Source organism: Sus scrofa, chromosome 3, assembly GCF_000003025.6.
Source record: "Sus scrofa isolate TJ Tabasco breed Duroc chromosome 3, Sscrofa11.1, whole genome shotgun sequence".
Taxonomy (NCBI): domain Eukaryota; kingdom Metazoa; phylum Chordata; class Mammalia; order Artiodactyla; family Suidae; genus Sus; species Sus scrofa.
Window position 1 is genome coordinate 53,148,459 of NC_010445.4, and position 17,544 is coordinate 53,166,002.

Here is a 17,544-nt window from a genome sequence, read left to right on the forward strand (position 1 = left end):
ATTCCTGGGTAGGGGATCCTCAGGAGGGGCCCTAAAATCAGCATCTTCTGTGTGCAGGATGGGTGTCCACGTCTAGTGCTGAGTTTGGTCTGACACTCGCCTCAGGGTCCCACAACATCGCTGCCTCTTCGGCAGCTTCGTGGGATCCCTCGTGGGAGCAAAGAAAACGTATGCTCAGCACTTAAAAAAAAAAAAAAAAAAGGCAAATAATTGTTTTTAATTTTGAATGCTATCTGTCGATTATTTATAGAAATATTTCTTGTTATTTTAAATGCTGTGTTATTCCACACACACCTCGGTTTCCTGGCACGCATTCTGTCCCCCCAAAGATAAATTCCCTAGGCTGGAAACCTGGAGCTGCGACAAGATGTCTTTTTCCCCATCACCTCCTCCTCCAGCTCTCCGGGCTGTGACCTCGCAGGGACGGAGGAGGGGAGAGGGGCCTTGGCGCCCTCAGCGAGAGAGGCGGGGAGCCTGGCCGCCGGGACTGGACTTCCTCCCTCCACTCCGGAACTGCGCGGGAGCCGCCGGGATTCGGAAACCGGGCGGCGCCACCGGAGCCGGCGGGGTGGACGCTGGGCGACTGGTGGGCGTGGCCCGGTGCCCGGTGGGCGGTTCCGTGGGCGGGGCCCGGGCGGGCCAGGGGCGGGACCGACGCGCGGGCTGCGCGGGCTGCAAGGGGCGAGCTGCGCCTACAGCGCTCCCGGGACTCCCGAGCGCAGGGCGCCGGTTGGTCGCACTCTCGCCTTGCCGACTCCTCCCGATCGGGCTCGGCCCGGCGACCGGGGCGATGTGAGCCGGGGCCCGCGGGCGCGGCCGGACCGCTGCGATGTGGCTCAAGCCCGAGGAGGTGCTGCTGAAGAACGCCCTGAAGCTCTGGGTGACTCAGAAGAGCAGCTGCTACTTCATCCTCCAGCGGCGCCGCGGGCATGGCGAGGGGGGCGGCCGGCTCACGGGTAAGGGGCGCGCGAAGCTGGCGGGCAGGCAGGCGCAGCGGCCGGGCCCGGACCTCGCTCCCTGCTGGGCCCACGGCCCCAGCTCGGGGCTGCAGCGCAGTTGGGGGTTTCGTTGGAGACGCCGGGCCGGCCCGGCCCTACCTCGGGCTTGTTTTCCTTTCTCCTGCATTTCTCCAGCAAGTCCCGGTCGGGGTGGTGGCAGAAGGGACTTGCGGGCTCGTGCATTTTCCCGGGCGAGGCAGGTGCCTCCGCTGCCTGGCCCGGTGACCGCCCGGAGGCCAGGCTTGGCTCGGGAATCCGAGGAGAGATGCCGGCTGGAGCGAGGGCCGCCCCGGGGGGAGCGGGGCCGCGGGGCCGGGCCAGGTGACAGCGGGTCCGGCCCGCCCTGGCCATCTGGACGTGCCCGAGGCTCCAGGTGGTGTCGCCGCTGGGGACACGGCCAGCCCACGGCGGGGCGCAGCTCGAGAGGCCCTGGCTCCGGGAACCCTCTCACGCCCAGAGGAGAAACCCAAGTGGTGCGAATCCCGAGCTCCTGAACTTAGCAAAACTCGGCAGGTCAGTTTCCTGTCCTCGCCCTACCCTCATCTCTTTCCTTTCTTCCTAGGAGAAAGGATAGGGGGGAAAAAAAAATTCAGGCTCGTAAAATTTATGGAAAACAGCATTTCCTCGCCACTCCCTATAAGTTTTGGTCCAAAACTCTTTGAAAATCAAGGGTTTGGACAGCTTGTGTTAGCAGGGACACCTGTTTTAACAGGCCAGTAGAGGAATACTAGCTTTTTCCAGTAGTATCTTGGGAACCTGTGTGGACTTTTCAAATTTTGGAATCTGAAATAAAACGGACCTTAGATCTTCCCACCACGTGCCTCCTTCTACCAGGAGGAGACCATGGCTAGGGAGAGAGTGGCCAAGGGGCCGAGCTGGGGTTGGTGACTGCTCTCTCCTTATTCTGTGGCCGGCCCTCCAGGAGTAAAGTCTACCGGGAAATGCAGTTAATAAATAAGTCCTGAAAGGACAGAACCAAGTGCGAGGGGAATTTCCCATCCCGCACTATAGACTTTAAGGAGGGCAGATGTCACAGAGCCTCAAGGATTCAGGCAAGAGTTGGCAGGATTTCTGGATGGAAAGGGTGGTGGGGTGACCTGTGGTGGTGGTTATCAGTGGGGACAGGTGTGCGGCAGAGAGCTATTTTAGACTCTGAGTGGGGGAGTTAGTGTAGGAGGCAGGAGGTCCTATGACCTTGGTGCCCCTGAGCCACACAGTGACATTTTAGTGCCCAGGCTCTTGGAACGTGGAGGTTGGGGGAGCCCCGTGGGGCCCGTCAGAGGTGAAGAGGTCAGAGGAAGGGTTTGCCCCTCCAGTCTTTTGAGACTTTGTATCTTAATCTTTGGTGCATTCAGTACCTGGTCTCTGAATGGTCTCCTTTAGTAGAGGATGAGGATGGGCCTTGAAGATTTGTGAAATAGAAAATGTAAGGAACCTTTGCCCAGCAAACATCCGTTGACTTAGTTCACTGTACACTGTTGGTGGAAAGCTCCTGTGTCTGCTTTGGGGAAGAGATCTGGTTACTCATTCAGCAGGAAGAGGGATCCAGACACGGAGGGCAGAGCCCCAGATCTGATGCCTGATCGAGGTTCAGTGCTTTGTGGTACAGTGTGTCTGAGATGAACTCAGAATGATTCTCCCCCTCCTGCTGCATTCCAAAATCAAGCAGGGCTGTGCTGTCGTCTGGCCTGGGCCCTTGGCCTTCCTTGGGTTTACTTTGTGTTTGAAGTGAATATGAAGTTTTCTTTTCTTTCTTGGCCGCCCTGAGGCGTACGGAGTCCCTGGGGGCCAGGGATCAGATCTGAAACTGTGGTGGGCAGGGGATTGAACCTGCATCTCAGTGCTCCAGAGAAACCACACAGATAACATTACGCCACAGTGGGAACTCCCACCTTTCTTATCCTTATTCTTTTTTTTTTTTTTTTTTTTCCCGCTTTTTACAGCTGCACTTGCAGCATATGGAAGTTCCCAGGCTAGGGGTCAAATCGGAGCTGCAGCTGCTAGCCTATACCACAGTGATGCCAGATTCAAGCTGTGTCAGTGACCTGCACCACAGCTCATGGCAACGTTGGATCCTCAACCCACTGAGCAAGGCCAAGGATCAAATCCGAATCCTCATGGATAGTAGCTGGAGCCACAATGGGAACTCCCCAGTTTTCTTATTCTTAAAGGCAATAAGACAGTCCCCAAATGGAGGAAAATGTCCCGCAAAGAGTTACCCGACACTTTGCTTTATTTCCTGGGTACTCAGAACCTCTGATGATGGTGAAAAGATGACATCCCCTTGGCAGCTGGACACTCCACCTTTGGACTTTTAGCTGGGGAACCAATGGCGTGGCTGCATGGATTAGGCAACCCCATTACCACATCCACTGATGGGCTGGTCGTACCCCGGCCGTTACAGATATTGTAAAATCAAAACTGACGTGACACACAGGCCAGCCCCATGTTGGGGACAGTTTTCAGAAGATGTAGAATTCTAAATAGGCCGATTTTTTAACAATGTATTTCAAAGATTTAAAGCTTAGACTGAGTTTATGTAATTAATGGGTGCACATTCTGACCAATGTTAGGCTTTTCTTCGGAAAGAATCAGGAGAGATGGTTTAAGAGGGTGGGAGAGAATGCGATAAAAGGAAGTGTCTTTTATGGTGAGGCTGAGTTTGATATTAAGTAAAAGAAAAGAGTCTTTAACATGAGAGGCCTCCATTGGTGTTTAAAGTAATCTTACCTGTTTAAAACTTGTCCACCTTCAGAAATATAAGGTTTTGTTTCCTTGAGGATTGCAATTCGTTCTCCTACTTACACACACACACACACAACATGCACACACACTCACACACATTCCTTATACACATCTCCAGTTTTATTTTCTCCGTAGCCGTTTCTCCTTTTGTAATATGCAAATACTTTTTTACTTTGTTCATTGTTTCCCTTCCTAAATTGTCCGTTCTCTGAGTACAGGTAATTTACCCTGTGCTGGTGCCTAGCACAGGGTCTGTGCTCTTCAAACATTCATGGGATGAATAGATGGACAAGTACCTGCATGAAGGATGGATCCCACGTTTTTCTTAAAAGTTGGGTGGGCAGGAGTTCCCGTCGTGGCATAGTGGTTAACGAATCCAGCTAGGAACTGTGAGGTTGCGGGTTTGATCCCTGGCCTCGCTCAGTGGGTTAAGGATCCGGCGTTGCCGTGAGCTGTGGTGTAGTTCGAAGACGCGTCTTGGATCTGGCATTGCTGTGGCTCTGATGTAGGCTGGCGGCTACAGCTCCGATTGGACTCCTAGTCTGGGAACCTCGATATGCCGCGGGAGCGGCCCTAGAAAAGACAAAAAGACAAAAAAAAAAAAAGTTGGGTGGGTAAGGTGGCCCAGCTTTCAGTCTGAGGCTGCTCTGGTCACGTGCAACAGGGACATGCCCCCTCTCTCCTTGGCTTGCTGTGTACCTGCAGGCTGATCACTCTGGAAAGCTGGATGGCGTGGGCAGGCATCAGAGACCTCCTCCTTCTATTTTTGTAGCCTCCTCCCATGAGGGGAAAGGAGCATGGCTCCAGCCTCTGAGGTGGCTTCTGTTAGCAGCCCAGGGACCCGCCTAGAGAAGGAGCTCCTGGGCTGGGGTTGGGGCACAGTGGAAGACAGTGACCTCCTCCTCCAGTTAGAACATGACGTGGCTGAACACAGTATTGCAAGATGTTTCCAAAGCTCCCCTGACAGAGCGACTTTGCTGCCCTGGGAGGGAGGTCAAGCTATCCAGTGTTCTCTGGGATACGTCTCTAGCCCGTGGGAATATTTCTTACAAAAGCTGAGTCAGCTCTGGGAGAACGGGGTAGAAGTTAGTCTTTGGGAGGCGACATCACTTCCCCATCCCTGGGGTTCTCCAAAGCACCTAAAACAAAGTAAATACTGACTGTCACCATCCAGGTGTGCCCCTCTGAAGGATTTTATTTATTTTTCAGTGTGTTTATTACACACCTTCCCGTATAATCAGACCGTTCTTTCCCCTAAGAGGCTGGCTGTCTAAAAGCTGTACTTTGCATCAAATATTGATGTTTTCTGCCTTTTGGAGGGGTTCCCTTCAGCCCCTGTTCTTGCCACTGCCTTTGTAGCAGCTCTGGGCAAACCGATTTCCCAACAAGGTCAAGGGAGGAAGTATGGATGGGAGGGGGGAAATAAGGGCTCTGGCGTCAAGATCAGTCTGTTGGTTATGAATCTGGGCTAATTTATTGGTTTCTTTGAGCCTTTGTTATAACTTTGCCTTAAGCCTGGCGCAGAAACTTACTTGAAGAGGATTAGAAACTGTTTTTCACCTAAATTATCCCCAGCTTACATTCCCATCAGCAATGCACTAGGCTTCGATTATTAAGAAAGCTTAGCATGAAAATAAACAGTATGCATCGAGGACTTAGTTGTCCTTGTCACCTAGTAGGTTTGAAAAAAGAAAAGCAAAGTCACATTTAAAAAATTGAAGAACAAGAGGGCTTCTTAGAAGTGTTTTAAAGAAGTTTGCATTCTTGTAAGGGTGTAAGAAACATTTATCTATTAATGCAGAGTTTAATAAGTGTAATTAGTATATTAAATAGTTAAATAACAGTTTGTACCAGCAGAATTTGGGGACGGGTGGTCAGGGGGTGGTGGTCTTTGACCACATTAAATCCTAGTAAATAAAGGGAATGGAGTTGAATGGTTGCCTGTGCCCAGGGTGGGTTGTTTCCTGTCTCTGGAACAGTGTCCCATGATGGGGGGGGGGGGTTTCACCCAGGGATCCTTGTAGGGGTCCCAAGGCTTGCTCAGAATGACCCTGTTGACTGGCTGGAATGGTGAGGTCCAGCCCTGGTGTGGCCTTCTTGGCTAGTCTGTATGACAGTGGCTGGAGTCTTGCTCAGGTGGCTGAAGCTACATTGTGCAGGCTTCTCAGATACTGACTCTGGACCCCTTACATGCTTTGGTCTTGTTTTCCAAAAGCACACGAAGGAAGAAATCACAAAGGAAGTACTTTGATTTCAGGAGCATAAATCAGAAAGTTTATATAAGTAAATTAACTGGTATATCTCTAAGGGCTGATTAGCCGTTAACAAAAGCCTGGGGTTTCCAGCAGTTGCATTTAATGAGGACTTAATAAGGGCCATGCAATTGTAATTAGATAATCAAACAAGGCACTGGGGCTGTGTCACTCCAGGAAATAATATGAGGTACAAATGGGCGGGTGGCTGGGTAGCAGTGGCTATTTCAGCTGATTGGGGTTCTTTAGGAAGAGCTGACAATGATTGAGAGGCTTGGAGTGGTTAAAGAATTCATTTACCAGCTGTGATGGGATAGGATTTTATCATCTTGACTCCACATTCTGGCAGCATTGGATCAAGGAGGGATTTCTTTAAAATGAAAGTGGTAACTCTTATCATATTTCCAGCACAGATTTTTTTTCCCACTCTCTCTTTTGTGACACTTTCATCAATTGTATTATAAAAAGCAGCAATGCAGATAATTTAACGGTTCCTTGGGTGTTGCATGAGCTACCTGGGTGCCTCCTCTAAGGCTTGTCCTCTGCCACCAGCAAAGACCAACCCACCCTCCAGCATGTCAATCACTCTTCTCTCCCAGAGCCTCCACAGGGCTGTCTCCTCTGCCCATGGTGCTCTCCCCAACCCCTCTGCCCTGCTGATTCTTCTCAGCCTGAGCCCCTCTGCCCGTGGATGGACCTCATCCCTCATGGTCTTGTCCCACCCTCCACTTTTCCTTTGTAACACTGACCGCTGTTTGTCATGATGTGGCTCCTCATGGCTTTATCTGTTTGGAGCAAACCAGACCTTGAGCCCCAGAAGGGAGGTCTTACGTCTGGGTGTCTTGCAACAACTGGAACCATTTCTGTCACTGGAACACGTTTTTAAAAAATTGAAGTATTGTTGATTTTCAATGTCATGTTTCAGGTGTAAACCACAGTGATTCAGTTATATATATAATATAAACTATATATATTTGTATATGTAATATATTGTATATTATAGATTAACATAATATATAATATAAATATAATATACATAATGTATATATTATTTTTCAGATTCTTTCCCCTTAAGATATTATAAGATATTGAGTATAATTTGCTGTGTTATACAGTAGGTCCTTGTTGATTATCTATTTTGTATATAGTAGTTTGTATCTGCAAATCCCAAACTCCTAATTTATCCATCCACCCTGCCTTTCCCCTTTGGCGAACATAAATTTGTTGTTTATGTCTGTGAGTCTCTGTTTTATAAATATGTTCATTTGTATCATTTTTTAAGATCCCACATATAAGCAGTATCCTGTGATATTTGTCTTTCTCTGTGTGGTTTACTTCACTTAGTATGATAATCCCTAAGTTCATCCGTGTTGCTGCAAATGGCATTGTCCTTCTTTTTGTCTGAGTAATATTCCTGTGTGTGTGTGTGTGTGTGTGTGTGTGTGTGTGTGTGTGTGTGTGTACCACATCCTCTTTTTATGAATTCATCTGTTGATGGACATTTAAGTTGCTTCCATGTCTTGGCTATTGCAAATAGTGCTGCAATGAACATTGAGGTGCATGAATATTTTTGAATTAGAGTTTTCTCCAGATATATGCCCAGGAGTGGGAATGCTGAATCATATGGTAACTCTGTTTTTAGCTCTTTTTCCCTCCCACTGGTCAGAATGGCCATCCCTAAAAAGTTTACAAATAATAAATGCTGGAGAGAGTGTGGGGAGAAAGGAACCCTCCTGCACTATTGGGGGAATGTAAATTGGTGCGTCCACTATGGAGAACAGTATGGAGGTTCCTTAAAAAAGTAAAAAACTAAAAATGAAGCACTCTTTTTTTTTTTTTTTTTGACGGCACCAGCGACATGGAAATTCCCCAGTCAGGGATTGAACCTGTGTCACAGCAGTGACCCCAGCTACTGCAGGGACAACACTGGATCCTTAACCCGCTGTGCCACAAGAGAACTTCAAAATGGGGCACTCTCGATATGTATTTAGTGAATACACAGATGCCCACATCGAATCCATAGATGTGAGCCTTTGAGGTTGAGAAATGTTCTTGTGTTAAAAATTATGTGTCATGTATTATTATGCATTATGTATTGTTATGTATTATTTGTATTATGGAAATTATGCAGAAAACAGGAATACATAATACCAAGAGTTGTTAGTGCTATTTCTCACACCTGCCCTGTGCGCTTGTAAGGATTAGTGGTAGTTTGTCAGTTGTGCCTGCCCGGCTGTTAGAATTGCCTTTCCATAAGCTTTATGTAAATGATACTGTACGGACCCAGAATGGTTTTCCCAGCGTATTACCAGCCAGCTAACATAGCTCCAGGGAGCTGAGTCATTAATATTCTTGAACAGTTGCTGGGTGTGTTGTAACCACCAGATTTTATTATTTTTCTGCTTCCTTTTTTTAACTTTGAAAAAGGGAAAAGAAAAAAACAAAATAAACAGCCCCCAGTAAGATACTGTGCCTTAGGAAAGGGTACAGTGTTTTGTGGTTGGTTTTATTCTGAATAAATAGCTATTAGCAGAGAATGGACATTCATATATGAACATATATTCATATGTATCTGTATACATATAAATTTTTAAAATTTAATTTTATTGGAGTAGAGTTGATTTACAGTGTATTACAGTTTCAGGTGTGAAATTAGTTTCAGCACAGTGAATCAGTCATACATATACATATATCCATTCTTTTTTCTTTTGGACATTCATTTATAATAGGATGGTTGTTTGCCCAAAGTTTCGTTTTTCCTTTTTTTTTTTTTTTTTTTTTTGTCTTTTTAGGGCCACACCTGTGGTATGTGGAAGTTCCCAGGCTAGGGGTCAAATTGGAGCTGCAGCTGCTGGCCTACACCACAGTCACGGCCATGCCATATCCGAGTCATGCCTGCGACCTACACCACAGCTCACGGCAATGCCGGATCTGTAATCCACTGACCGAGGCCAGTGGTCAAACCTGCAACCTCATCCTAGTCAGATTCGTTTCCGCTGTGCCATGAGGGGAACTCCTGCCTAAAGTTTTAAAATGTGAACTCTTTTGTGTGCGTCAGAATATATAAGGCAAATGTAAAGTCTAATACAAAACTCACCAGCTGTTACTGAAAAATAAACTATTTCCAGGGCTTGAGGGATTCCTCGTGTTTTCCTGATTATATCCCCCTCCATCCCTTGTGGACATGACTATCCTGAATTACATGTTAATACCTCTTTGCTTTTATTTATAGTTTTGACATATTTATATGTATCCCTAATCAATACATTGTTTAGTTTTGTAATTTTTTTTAACTCTTTACAAGGGGAATCATACTTTATGTATTTCTCTGAAGCTTGTCTTTCCACCCTGCCCCCAGTCATGTTTATGTTTCTCTGACATTGAAACGTGCTGATGTCTGTAGCCACGTTCATTCATTTTCATTGATGGGTAGTGATCCATTGAATGACTATACCTGAGTTCCTGTTGTGGCTTATCGGGTTAAGAACCTGATGAGTATCCAGAGGATGGGGGTTCAATCCCTGGCCTCACTCAGTGGGTTAAGGACCTGGCGTTGCCCTGAGCTGTAGTGTGGGTCGTATATATGGCTGGGATCCCGAGTTGCTGTGGTGTACGCCAGCAGGTGCAGCTCCAATTTGACTCCTAGCCTGGGAACTTCCATATGTTGCAGGTATGGCCCTAAAAAGAAAAAAGGAAAAAAAAAAAGAAATGAATATACCATTATTGATTTATTTATTCATTCATTCTCTTGTCAATTGATATTTGAGTTTCTAGTTATTGTTGTTATTGTTTTTATTTTTGGCTGTGCCTTGGGGCATGTGAAAGATCCTGTGCCGGGGATTAAACCCACACCACAGCAGCAACACGTGATGCAGGGCCACTGCAGTGACAATGCCAGATCCTTAACCTGCTGCACCACAAGAGAACTCCTAGTTGTTGTTTTGCTGTTACAAATAGTGCTGCTATGATCATTGTCAGAGATGTTTCTTTTTGCCAATCTGGTAGGTATTAAAATAGTATTGGAGGAGTTCTCTCTGTGGTGCTACAGAATCAGCAGCATCTCTGTAGCACCAGGATGCAGGTTAGATCTCCAGCTTGGCACAGTGGGTTAAAGGATCTGGCATTGCCGCAGCTGCAGTGGAGGTCGCAACTGTGGCTCAGATCTGTTCCCTAACCTGGGAACTCTATATGTCTCAGGACAGCCAAACAAGATGACCAAAAATAGTGTCTGAGAACCCCTGAGATGTTATTTCCCTCATAGGGATAAGAATCTTTTTATGTGTTTATTAAGGATCTGTTTTGCCTTTTGAGTAAAATGTCTTTTTCTTATTTAGGAGCTGTGTGTGTTCTGTGTTTTTTCAGTTCTATGCCTTGAAAAATCTCTCCATGCCAGGGCTTTTTATTCTTGTTATAGGTCTTCTGAGGAACCAACATTCTTAATTTTCATGTAGTCAAATGTACCATTCTTTCCCCCTGGTAGTTTGTGCTTGTTTTTACATGTATAAGAAGAAATCTTCAGAAGGGAATCTCCAGGATGATGGTGAAGGGTGATCCTGAGCTGAGAATCTGGTCCTCCGTCTGGTTGGGAGCAGGGCAGAGGCTCCAGGACAACTCCTCAGAGAGGAGAAACTGATGGAGCACGGATACATCTGCACACATTGAAGGGAGGTCCACATGCCAGGGCAGAGTTTGTGGGTGAGTTCTTGATCAAGCTAAGAATTCCAGGGCGGCTGTCAACCCCAGGGAAAATTAAAAACTGCGTGGTTAGGAAAGGTTTCATCCTTTTACTACAAAGCTCAGCTCACAGTAATATTTGCATTGTCCTTACAATAATGTAAATATCGACTGGTGATCTAACCCAGGCTGTTGTCTAAGTGAGGTGTGAGTAGCAGGCGGTGGTGGTGAGTGGACAGGGATCACAGCCTCCGCTTCTGCAAGTTGCAGGATGATGTCTGCTGGGGAAAGTGGTTGCACGGGCGTGTTCCTTGGAGAAGTGGAGCTAGGCGGGAAAAGAACCAGTTGAGAGCTGGGAGCGGTTTCCCTCCCGGACTTCGGAATAAGAGCAGGGAGGGGTGAGGGGCTGTTGGGTTTTCTCAGGAGCCTGGTGGAATTGCTTGCTTCTTTCCTTGCACGCGTGCACTTGATACAATACAGAATCTAAAATGGGGGAGAGCTTGGCATTTTGTGGAGTTAATGGGGCCACGTGGGTGACTGCGATTGCCTGAGTAAAGGGGGCGCTCTTGGGTTACGAGGATCGCATGGGTGATGGGGATCACATGGGTATTGGAGATGGTATAGGTAACACTCAGGAGAGGCACTGAAATGTCCTGTTATTGCCTCATGGACCACAGTCCCTGGACCGCAGATGCCTCAGATATTCGTCCTCTCAGTAAACTATATTTAGCCTTTAGAGGGTCTGAAATGTGTGGGGTATGTCAGTTTCACCAGGCCTTAAAAACTATTTTCAGAAATGCATCTAATCTAGCCAGGTATTTGTATTTGAAATTAAAATATATCTATTCTGAATTTTTTTTTTTTTTCCTTTAGAGCAGAAATCAGTTTAGAGTTATACATGTATTTTTTTGGCAGGGGGCATACCTGAGACATGTAGAAGTTCCCCAGGCCAGGGATTAAACCCACACCACATCAGTGACAGTGTGGGATCCTTAATCCACTGGGCCAAAGAGAACTCCCTATACATGTATAATTTTTGTCCCCTCCCTAGACTCAGAGGTACACTACTATAGTTGGAACTAGTTCCTTCTGGGGTCTCAGTTTCTTAACCTACAGAACAGTGATAACAATTACAATAACAAATCCAGTTTTTGGAAGTTCCTGTTGTGGTTCAGTGGGTTAAGAACCTGACTAGTTTCCACAAGGATTTGGGTATGATCTCTGGCCCCGCCCAGTAGGTTAAGGATCTGGCATTGCCGCGAGCTGTGGTCTAGGTCACAGATGTAGCTCAGATCTACCATAGCTGTGGCTGTGGGCTGGTAGCTGCACTTCCAGTTTAGCCCCTAGCTCAGGAACTTCCATATGCTGCAGAGTAGCCCTAAAAAGAAAAAAGCAAAACAGTTTTTGCTTTGGGGAAGTGTTTATACTTGGAACGGTTATAGTTTACAGATATGTTGGCAAAATCCACTTATTATTTGTGTTTAAAGAAGAAGAAAAAGTCAGATGAACATAGATAGCATCCAGCAGTGCCAGGCCCTGTGTTGTAATGAAAGGTACGGTTGAGGGGGTGAGGGGCTCATGCAGGATTCATGCAGAATTCACAAAATGTGGCATTATCAGTGGTGATAGGTGCAGGGGTAGGGTGGGTGAGAAGAAATGACAGGGAAGCTAATATAGTTTGGGGTGTCGGGGGCTTTTCTCTGAGGACCTGTGATCTCCTCTGAGAGCTGCAGGGGGAGGAGGATGGTGTTAGCCTGCTGCAAAGCAGGAGAAAGCCTTCCAAGCCGAGGGAGCAAATTGTGCACAAGCCCTTTGGCCTCTGAGGGGCCTCTTTTTTTTTTTTTTTCTTTTTTTTGCTATTTCTTGGGCTGCTCCCGCGGCATATGGAAGTTCTCAGGCTAGTGGTTGAATCGGAGCTGCAGCCACCGGCCTACGCCAGAGCCATAGCAACGCTGGATCCGAGCCGCGTCTGCAACCTCCACCACAGCTCACGGCAACACCGGATTGTTAACCCACTGAGCAAGGGTAGGGACCGAACCCACAACCTCATGGCTCCTAGTCGGATTTGTTAACCACTGCGCCACGACGGGAACTCCTCTGAGGGGCTTCTTTGGATGAGTTAAGGTCGACTGAGCTGTCCAGGAAGGCTGGTAAGAGGAGGAGATCACAGAGTGGACTCAGGGGTGGCTGGAGGGCAGGAGGCCATCAGCAGGGTGGATTTTTCCAGAAGTCAAGAGAAGGTTGCATGTAGGAAGGAGAGAGAAGAGGGAGAAGATCTGCAGCAGCGGGTGGGACAAGCTTGTACAACATCTGCAACCACAGTGGGAGGGTGTAGGAGGGGACTGGCGATGGGTGGGGACAGCAGGTGAGGGCAGCTTCGTTGAAGTGGAGTTTGGTTGGTTTTTGTTGTTGTCGGTGTTGCAGATTTACTATTTGTCAGGAGAGTGTCTGCTGAGTGATAGAGCTTTAGGTGTTGTGGGCTTGGTGTGGGGGGGCCTTGAGATAAGCAGTGAGTAGGGTTTGAAAAGGCCAAAGAAATAAAAGTGAGGCATCTGGGAAGGGAGGGAGACCTCAGGAGCATTTCCCAAGGAGTTTTGTGGTTTTTGCTGCACCTGCAGCATATGTTCCCACGCTAGGGGTCAATCAGAGCTGGAGCTGCTGGTTTACGCCACAGCCACAGCAACGCCAGATCTGAGCATCATCTGCGACCTGCACCAACAGCTCATGGCAACACTGGCCCCTTAACCCACTGAGCAAGACTAGGGATCAAACCTGTGTCGTCATGGATGCTAGTTAGGTTTGTTATCACTGAGTCACATCGGGAACTCCTCTTTGGGTTTTGTTTTTTGTTTTTTGTTTTTTTTGGGGTTTTTTTTGGTTTTTTTTTTTTTTTTTTTTTTTTTTTTTTGTGCTCATGGCACATGGAAGTGCCCCGGGCCAGGGATGGAACCCAGGCCACAGCAGTGATAATGCTGAGTCCTGAACCACTAGGCCAGGGTGGTGCTCCAGGAATTTTGTTTTGGAAATGAGGTTAAATACTCAGGACTGAAAAAAAATTACCTCAAAGAGTCCATAACTGACCACCAAAAGAATGAGCTAATTTAAATGGAACCCAACAGTGTTGGCTTAGCACTAGACAGTGATTACGTCACCTGGTCAAACAAATTCTTTGAGGAGACCTTGGCAACTCGTACATGGGCTAATGTTACCCGCTGGGTGTTTGGAGTCACGAATCATGTACCTTTCTGTCCAGTAAGTGCTGGTGGGAATTGGATCTGGTGTCACTAAGTGTTTTGATCAGGCTTTATTTCTCACCTTCATAAAGCTAAGTAGTCTGTTGTTGTAAATCATGTTAACAGGATTCAAAAAGTAGAATTTATTTCTAGAAGGAAAATACAGATTAGCTATTTCAGGGTATTACGAAGGTTCAGCAGGAAGTTTGGTTATCCTGAATGATGGAGTCCATTCAGCAGGGTTCTGAATTGTGGCCCCAGTATTTGGGATGGAGGGTTTTTTTTTTTTGGCTTTTTAGAGTTGCACCCTCGGCATATGGAGGTTCCCAGGCTAGGGGTGGAATCAGCTGTAGCTGTAGCCGCTGGCCTATACCACAGCCATAGCAACGTGGAACCTGAGCCACGTCTGCGACCTACAACCACAGCTCACGGCAACTCTGGATCCTTAACCCACTGAGCGAGGCCAGGGATTGAACCTGAGTCCTCATGGATATTAGTCAGATTTGTTAACCACTGAGCCACGATGGGAATTCCAGGACCTAGGGATGTTTTAATGAGGAAATGTGGTAGCATTCTTAAAATGGGATGGGCCTTGAGTTGAAGGTTTGAAAGGATCTTTGGGAGTTTCTCCTTCCAGAAGCAGTATTTGTGTGACAGAAACACCTTTTTTTTTTTTAAAAAAAAAAAAAAAAGGCAGAAAAGGATAGCTCACCTCAAATAGAAACGAGGTGTTTCATCTACCACAGGATCATAGAGAGCCAAAGAATTTCTGTTATGCTACTGTTTTGCTTTTATAATTTAAAATAAATGTAAAATATGGATAAGCAATGAGATCCTGCTCTCTAGCACTGGGAATTATATCTAGTCACTTGTTTTTTTTTTGTCTTTTTGCCTTTTCTAGGGCCGCTCCCGCGGCATATGGATGTTCCCCGGCTAGGGGTCAAATCAGAGCTGTTGCTGCTGGCCGACGCCAGAGCCGTAGCAATGCGGGATCTGAGCCGAGTCTGTGACCTACACCATAGCTCACAGCAAAGCCAGATCCTAACCCATTGAGCAAGGCCAGGGATTGAACCCGCATCCTTGTGGATACTAGTCGGGTTCATTAACCATTGAACTCCTAGCCCATGATCTTGTATCTGTTAAGATTCAATTACAGCAAGGATTTGTTTGGCTGGAGAGACTAGACTGGGGTAAAGGTGATGTTCCAAAACTCACGCGTGTGTGGATGTGTGTGTGTATACATATGTATGCCTGTGGGTTTTTGGGTTTTTTTTGTCTTTTGTCATTTTAGGGCCATACCCATGGAATATGGAGGTTCCCAGGCCAGGGATCCAGTTGGAGTTGGAGTTGCTGGCCTACACCACAGCCACAGCAACTCGGGACCTGAGCCGTGTCTTCGACCTACACCACAGCTCATGGCAATGCCGGATCTCTAACCCACTGATTGAGGCCGGGGATCGAACCTGAAACCTCATGGTTCCTAGTCGGATTCGCTTCTGCTGCGCCACAGTGGAACTCCGTGTTTTTGTTTTAAGTGGACACTCTCTCATCTCAACATAGTGCTCTGTCTCTCAATGTGGGGACTAGGTTCCAAAATCAACATGGGGAACAAAAAGTTCTTGTGGTAACAATTACCCTTGAAGCCAGGGTAATTGTCACCTCTCTCAGCAATCTGCTCCTGGTACGAGGAGTTCCTGCGATGTAGGGGCCTCAGTGGAGCTGGGAGGTTCCAGCCCCTCGCACCAGAGCCAGTGCTCTGTAAGTCATGGGCCGTCCAGATGAACAGAGGTTGGCCCCTCCGTCTGTTGGCCAGTGCATGTGGTTGGATTTGGTAAGTTACACCTGAGATGGGCATCCTTTGTACCTCCACCTGCTAGCTGAAGTAAAGTACCTGACCCAGCTCCACAGTACGTGAGGCTCATAGAGGTGGCACTACATTTTGGTGTATTAATCTAGGAATTGCCATTAGCTGAGGTTGATGATGGCATCGCCTAGAGCTGCAGCGCTGGGGTCCACTGCTCAGATTGCTTGCCGTGGAAAGGTCAGCATCAAGCAGATGCTGTTTTGTCTTTCAGCCTCATGCTTGTCTTCATTTATCCAAATAAAACACTGAGGTTTGAGGAGAAGAGGGGTTGGAGAGCCTCTTAAGGAACTGGAAGGTTCTCTTTGGTAGGATGTATGTCCTGCTTTAAGAGCCTCTTTCCTTGTTTGAGTTTAACTTCCTGCATGGCCTGGAAGGCTAGATTTGAGCATTCTGTGTTAATTGCCAGAAGTTAGAGTCATGTAATAGTTATTGCATTTACTTTCTTTGGATTAAAGTCTACAGAAACCAGGAGTTCCCATGGTGGCTCAATGGAAATGAATCTGACTAGGATCCATGAGGTTGTAGGTTTGATCCCTGGCCTTGCTCAGTGGGTTAAGGATCCAGCATTTCCGTGAGCTGTGGTGTAGGTCACAGACGTGGCTGGGATCCCATGTTGCTCTGGCTGTGGCGTAGGCCAGCTGCTGAAGCTCTGATTCAACCCCTAGCCTGGGAACTTCCATATGCTGTGGGTGCAGCCCTAAAAATTTTTATTACAAACTGAAAACAACCTTTTTGAGCAAAACTGTCAAAAAAAAAAAAGGAGCTGGGGACAAAAAAAAAGGGGGGGGGAACATTCTTCAGAATGTTGTTTATCAAAAGCAAAGGCTGGCGTTCCCTTCTGCTACGGTGGGTTAAGGATCGAGTGTTGTCATTTGCAGTAGTTTGGGCTACTGCTGAGGCCCATATTTGATCCCTGGCCTGTGAATTTCCACATGCAGTGGGCACCACACACATCCACAAAAAAAGACAAAGGCTGTGGATTAAAGGAAACTGAAAGTATGTGGTAACTCAATGTGATACCCAACCCTTGAGTGGGTCCTTTGCTGGAAAGGAAAAATACTGTCTTGGGGTTCACTGTTGGGTCACGTAACACATCTGGAATACAAATTGTAGCTAAAAGTACTGCACGGGTGATACTGAGTGATTTCGGTAACCAGGCTATTGTTGTGGTGAGAAAATATCCCTATTCGGCACCATATCACATCACATTATACCAGACCTGTAATTCCCCCCATTATGCTCTCATATCCCATCCCGTTTGATCACATCACACCATACAGTCCCCTATTCTGTCACGTCTTATTCTATGATGTCACATCTCAGCACATCATACATCACGTGAAAAAGGGAGACCATGAAAGAGGGCCATGTTAGAGCAGACAGGGTGAGCTGTTAGCAGTAGGTCAGTCTGTTTCTAGGCCAAAGGTATTTGGGTGTTGTTGGTCCCGCTTCAGTTCCCGAAGCCTTTTCTTTAAGCTTGAAGCTGTTTCCAAACCAAAAGTTAAATAAACACATACTTTTAAATGTCAACCCAGAAGTACTTGTCCACTTTGATAGAGGTATTTTTAGCCTGTAATAACAAAATATAAAACACAACTTGGGGGGGGACCCTTTATTTTGGAAATTTCTGTAGGAAAAATAACTGTTGTGAGTATGAACTGAACATCCTTGCTTGTCTCATTGAAACAACTGTTTTGGTAAACTGATTTCTGAAGAGTTGGGCTTTCTTGGAGTCCCATTTGCCATATGCAGCAGGACAGGTGGTGGGTATGGTAGGG

The 17,544-nt window shown here is 46.9% G+C and overlaps 1 protein-coding gene across 2 annotated transcripts in view; it reads left to right on the plus strand.

The window, feature by feature from the left end:
• TBC1D8 (TBC1 domain family member 8) overlaps positions 601-17,544 on the plus strand; it is a 140,191-nt gene continuing 123,247 nt past the window's right edge. Inside the window, exon 1 of one of the 2 annotated variants that reach the window (XM_021087166.1) lies at positions 601-956. In XM_021087166.1, the coding sequence (XP_020942825.1) occupies positions 830-956 (127 nt within the window). In that variant the 5' untranslated portion in view covers positions 601-829. The remainder of the gene's footprint in view (positions 957-17,544) is intronic. The other variant, XM_021087165.1, reaches the window with a different exon arrangement.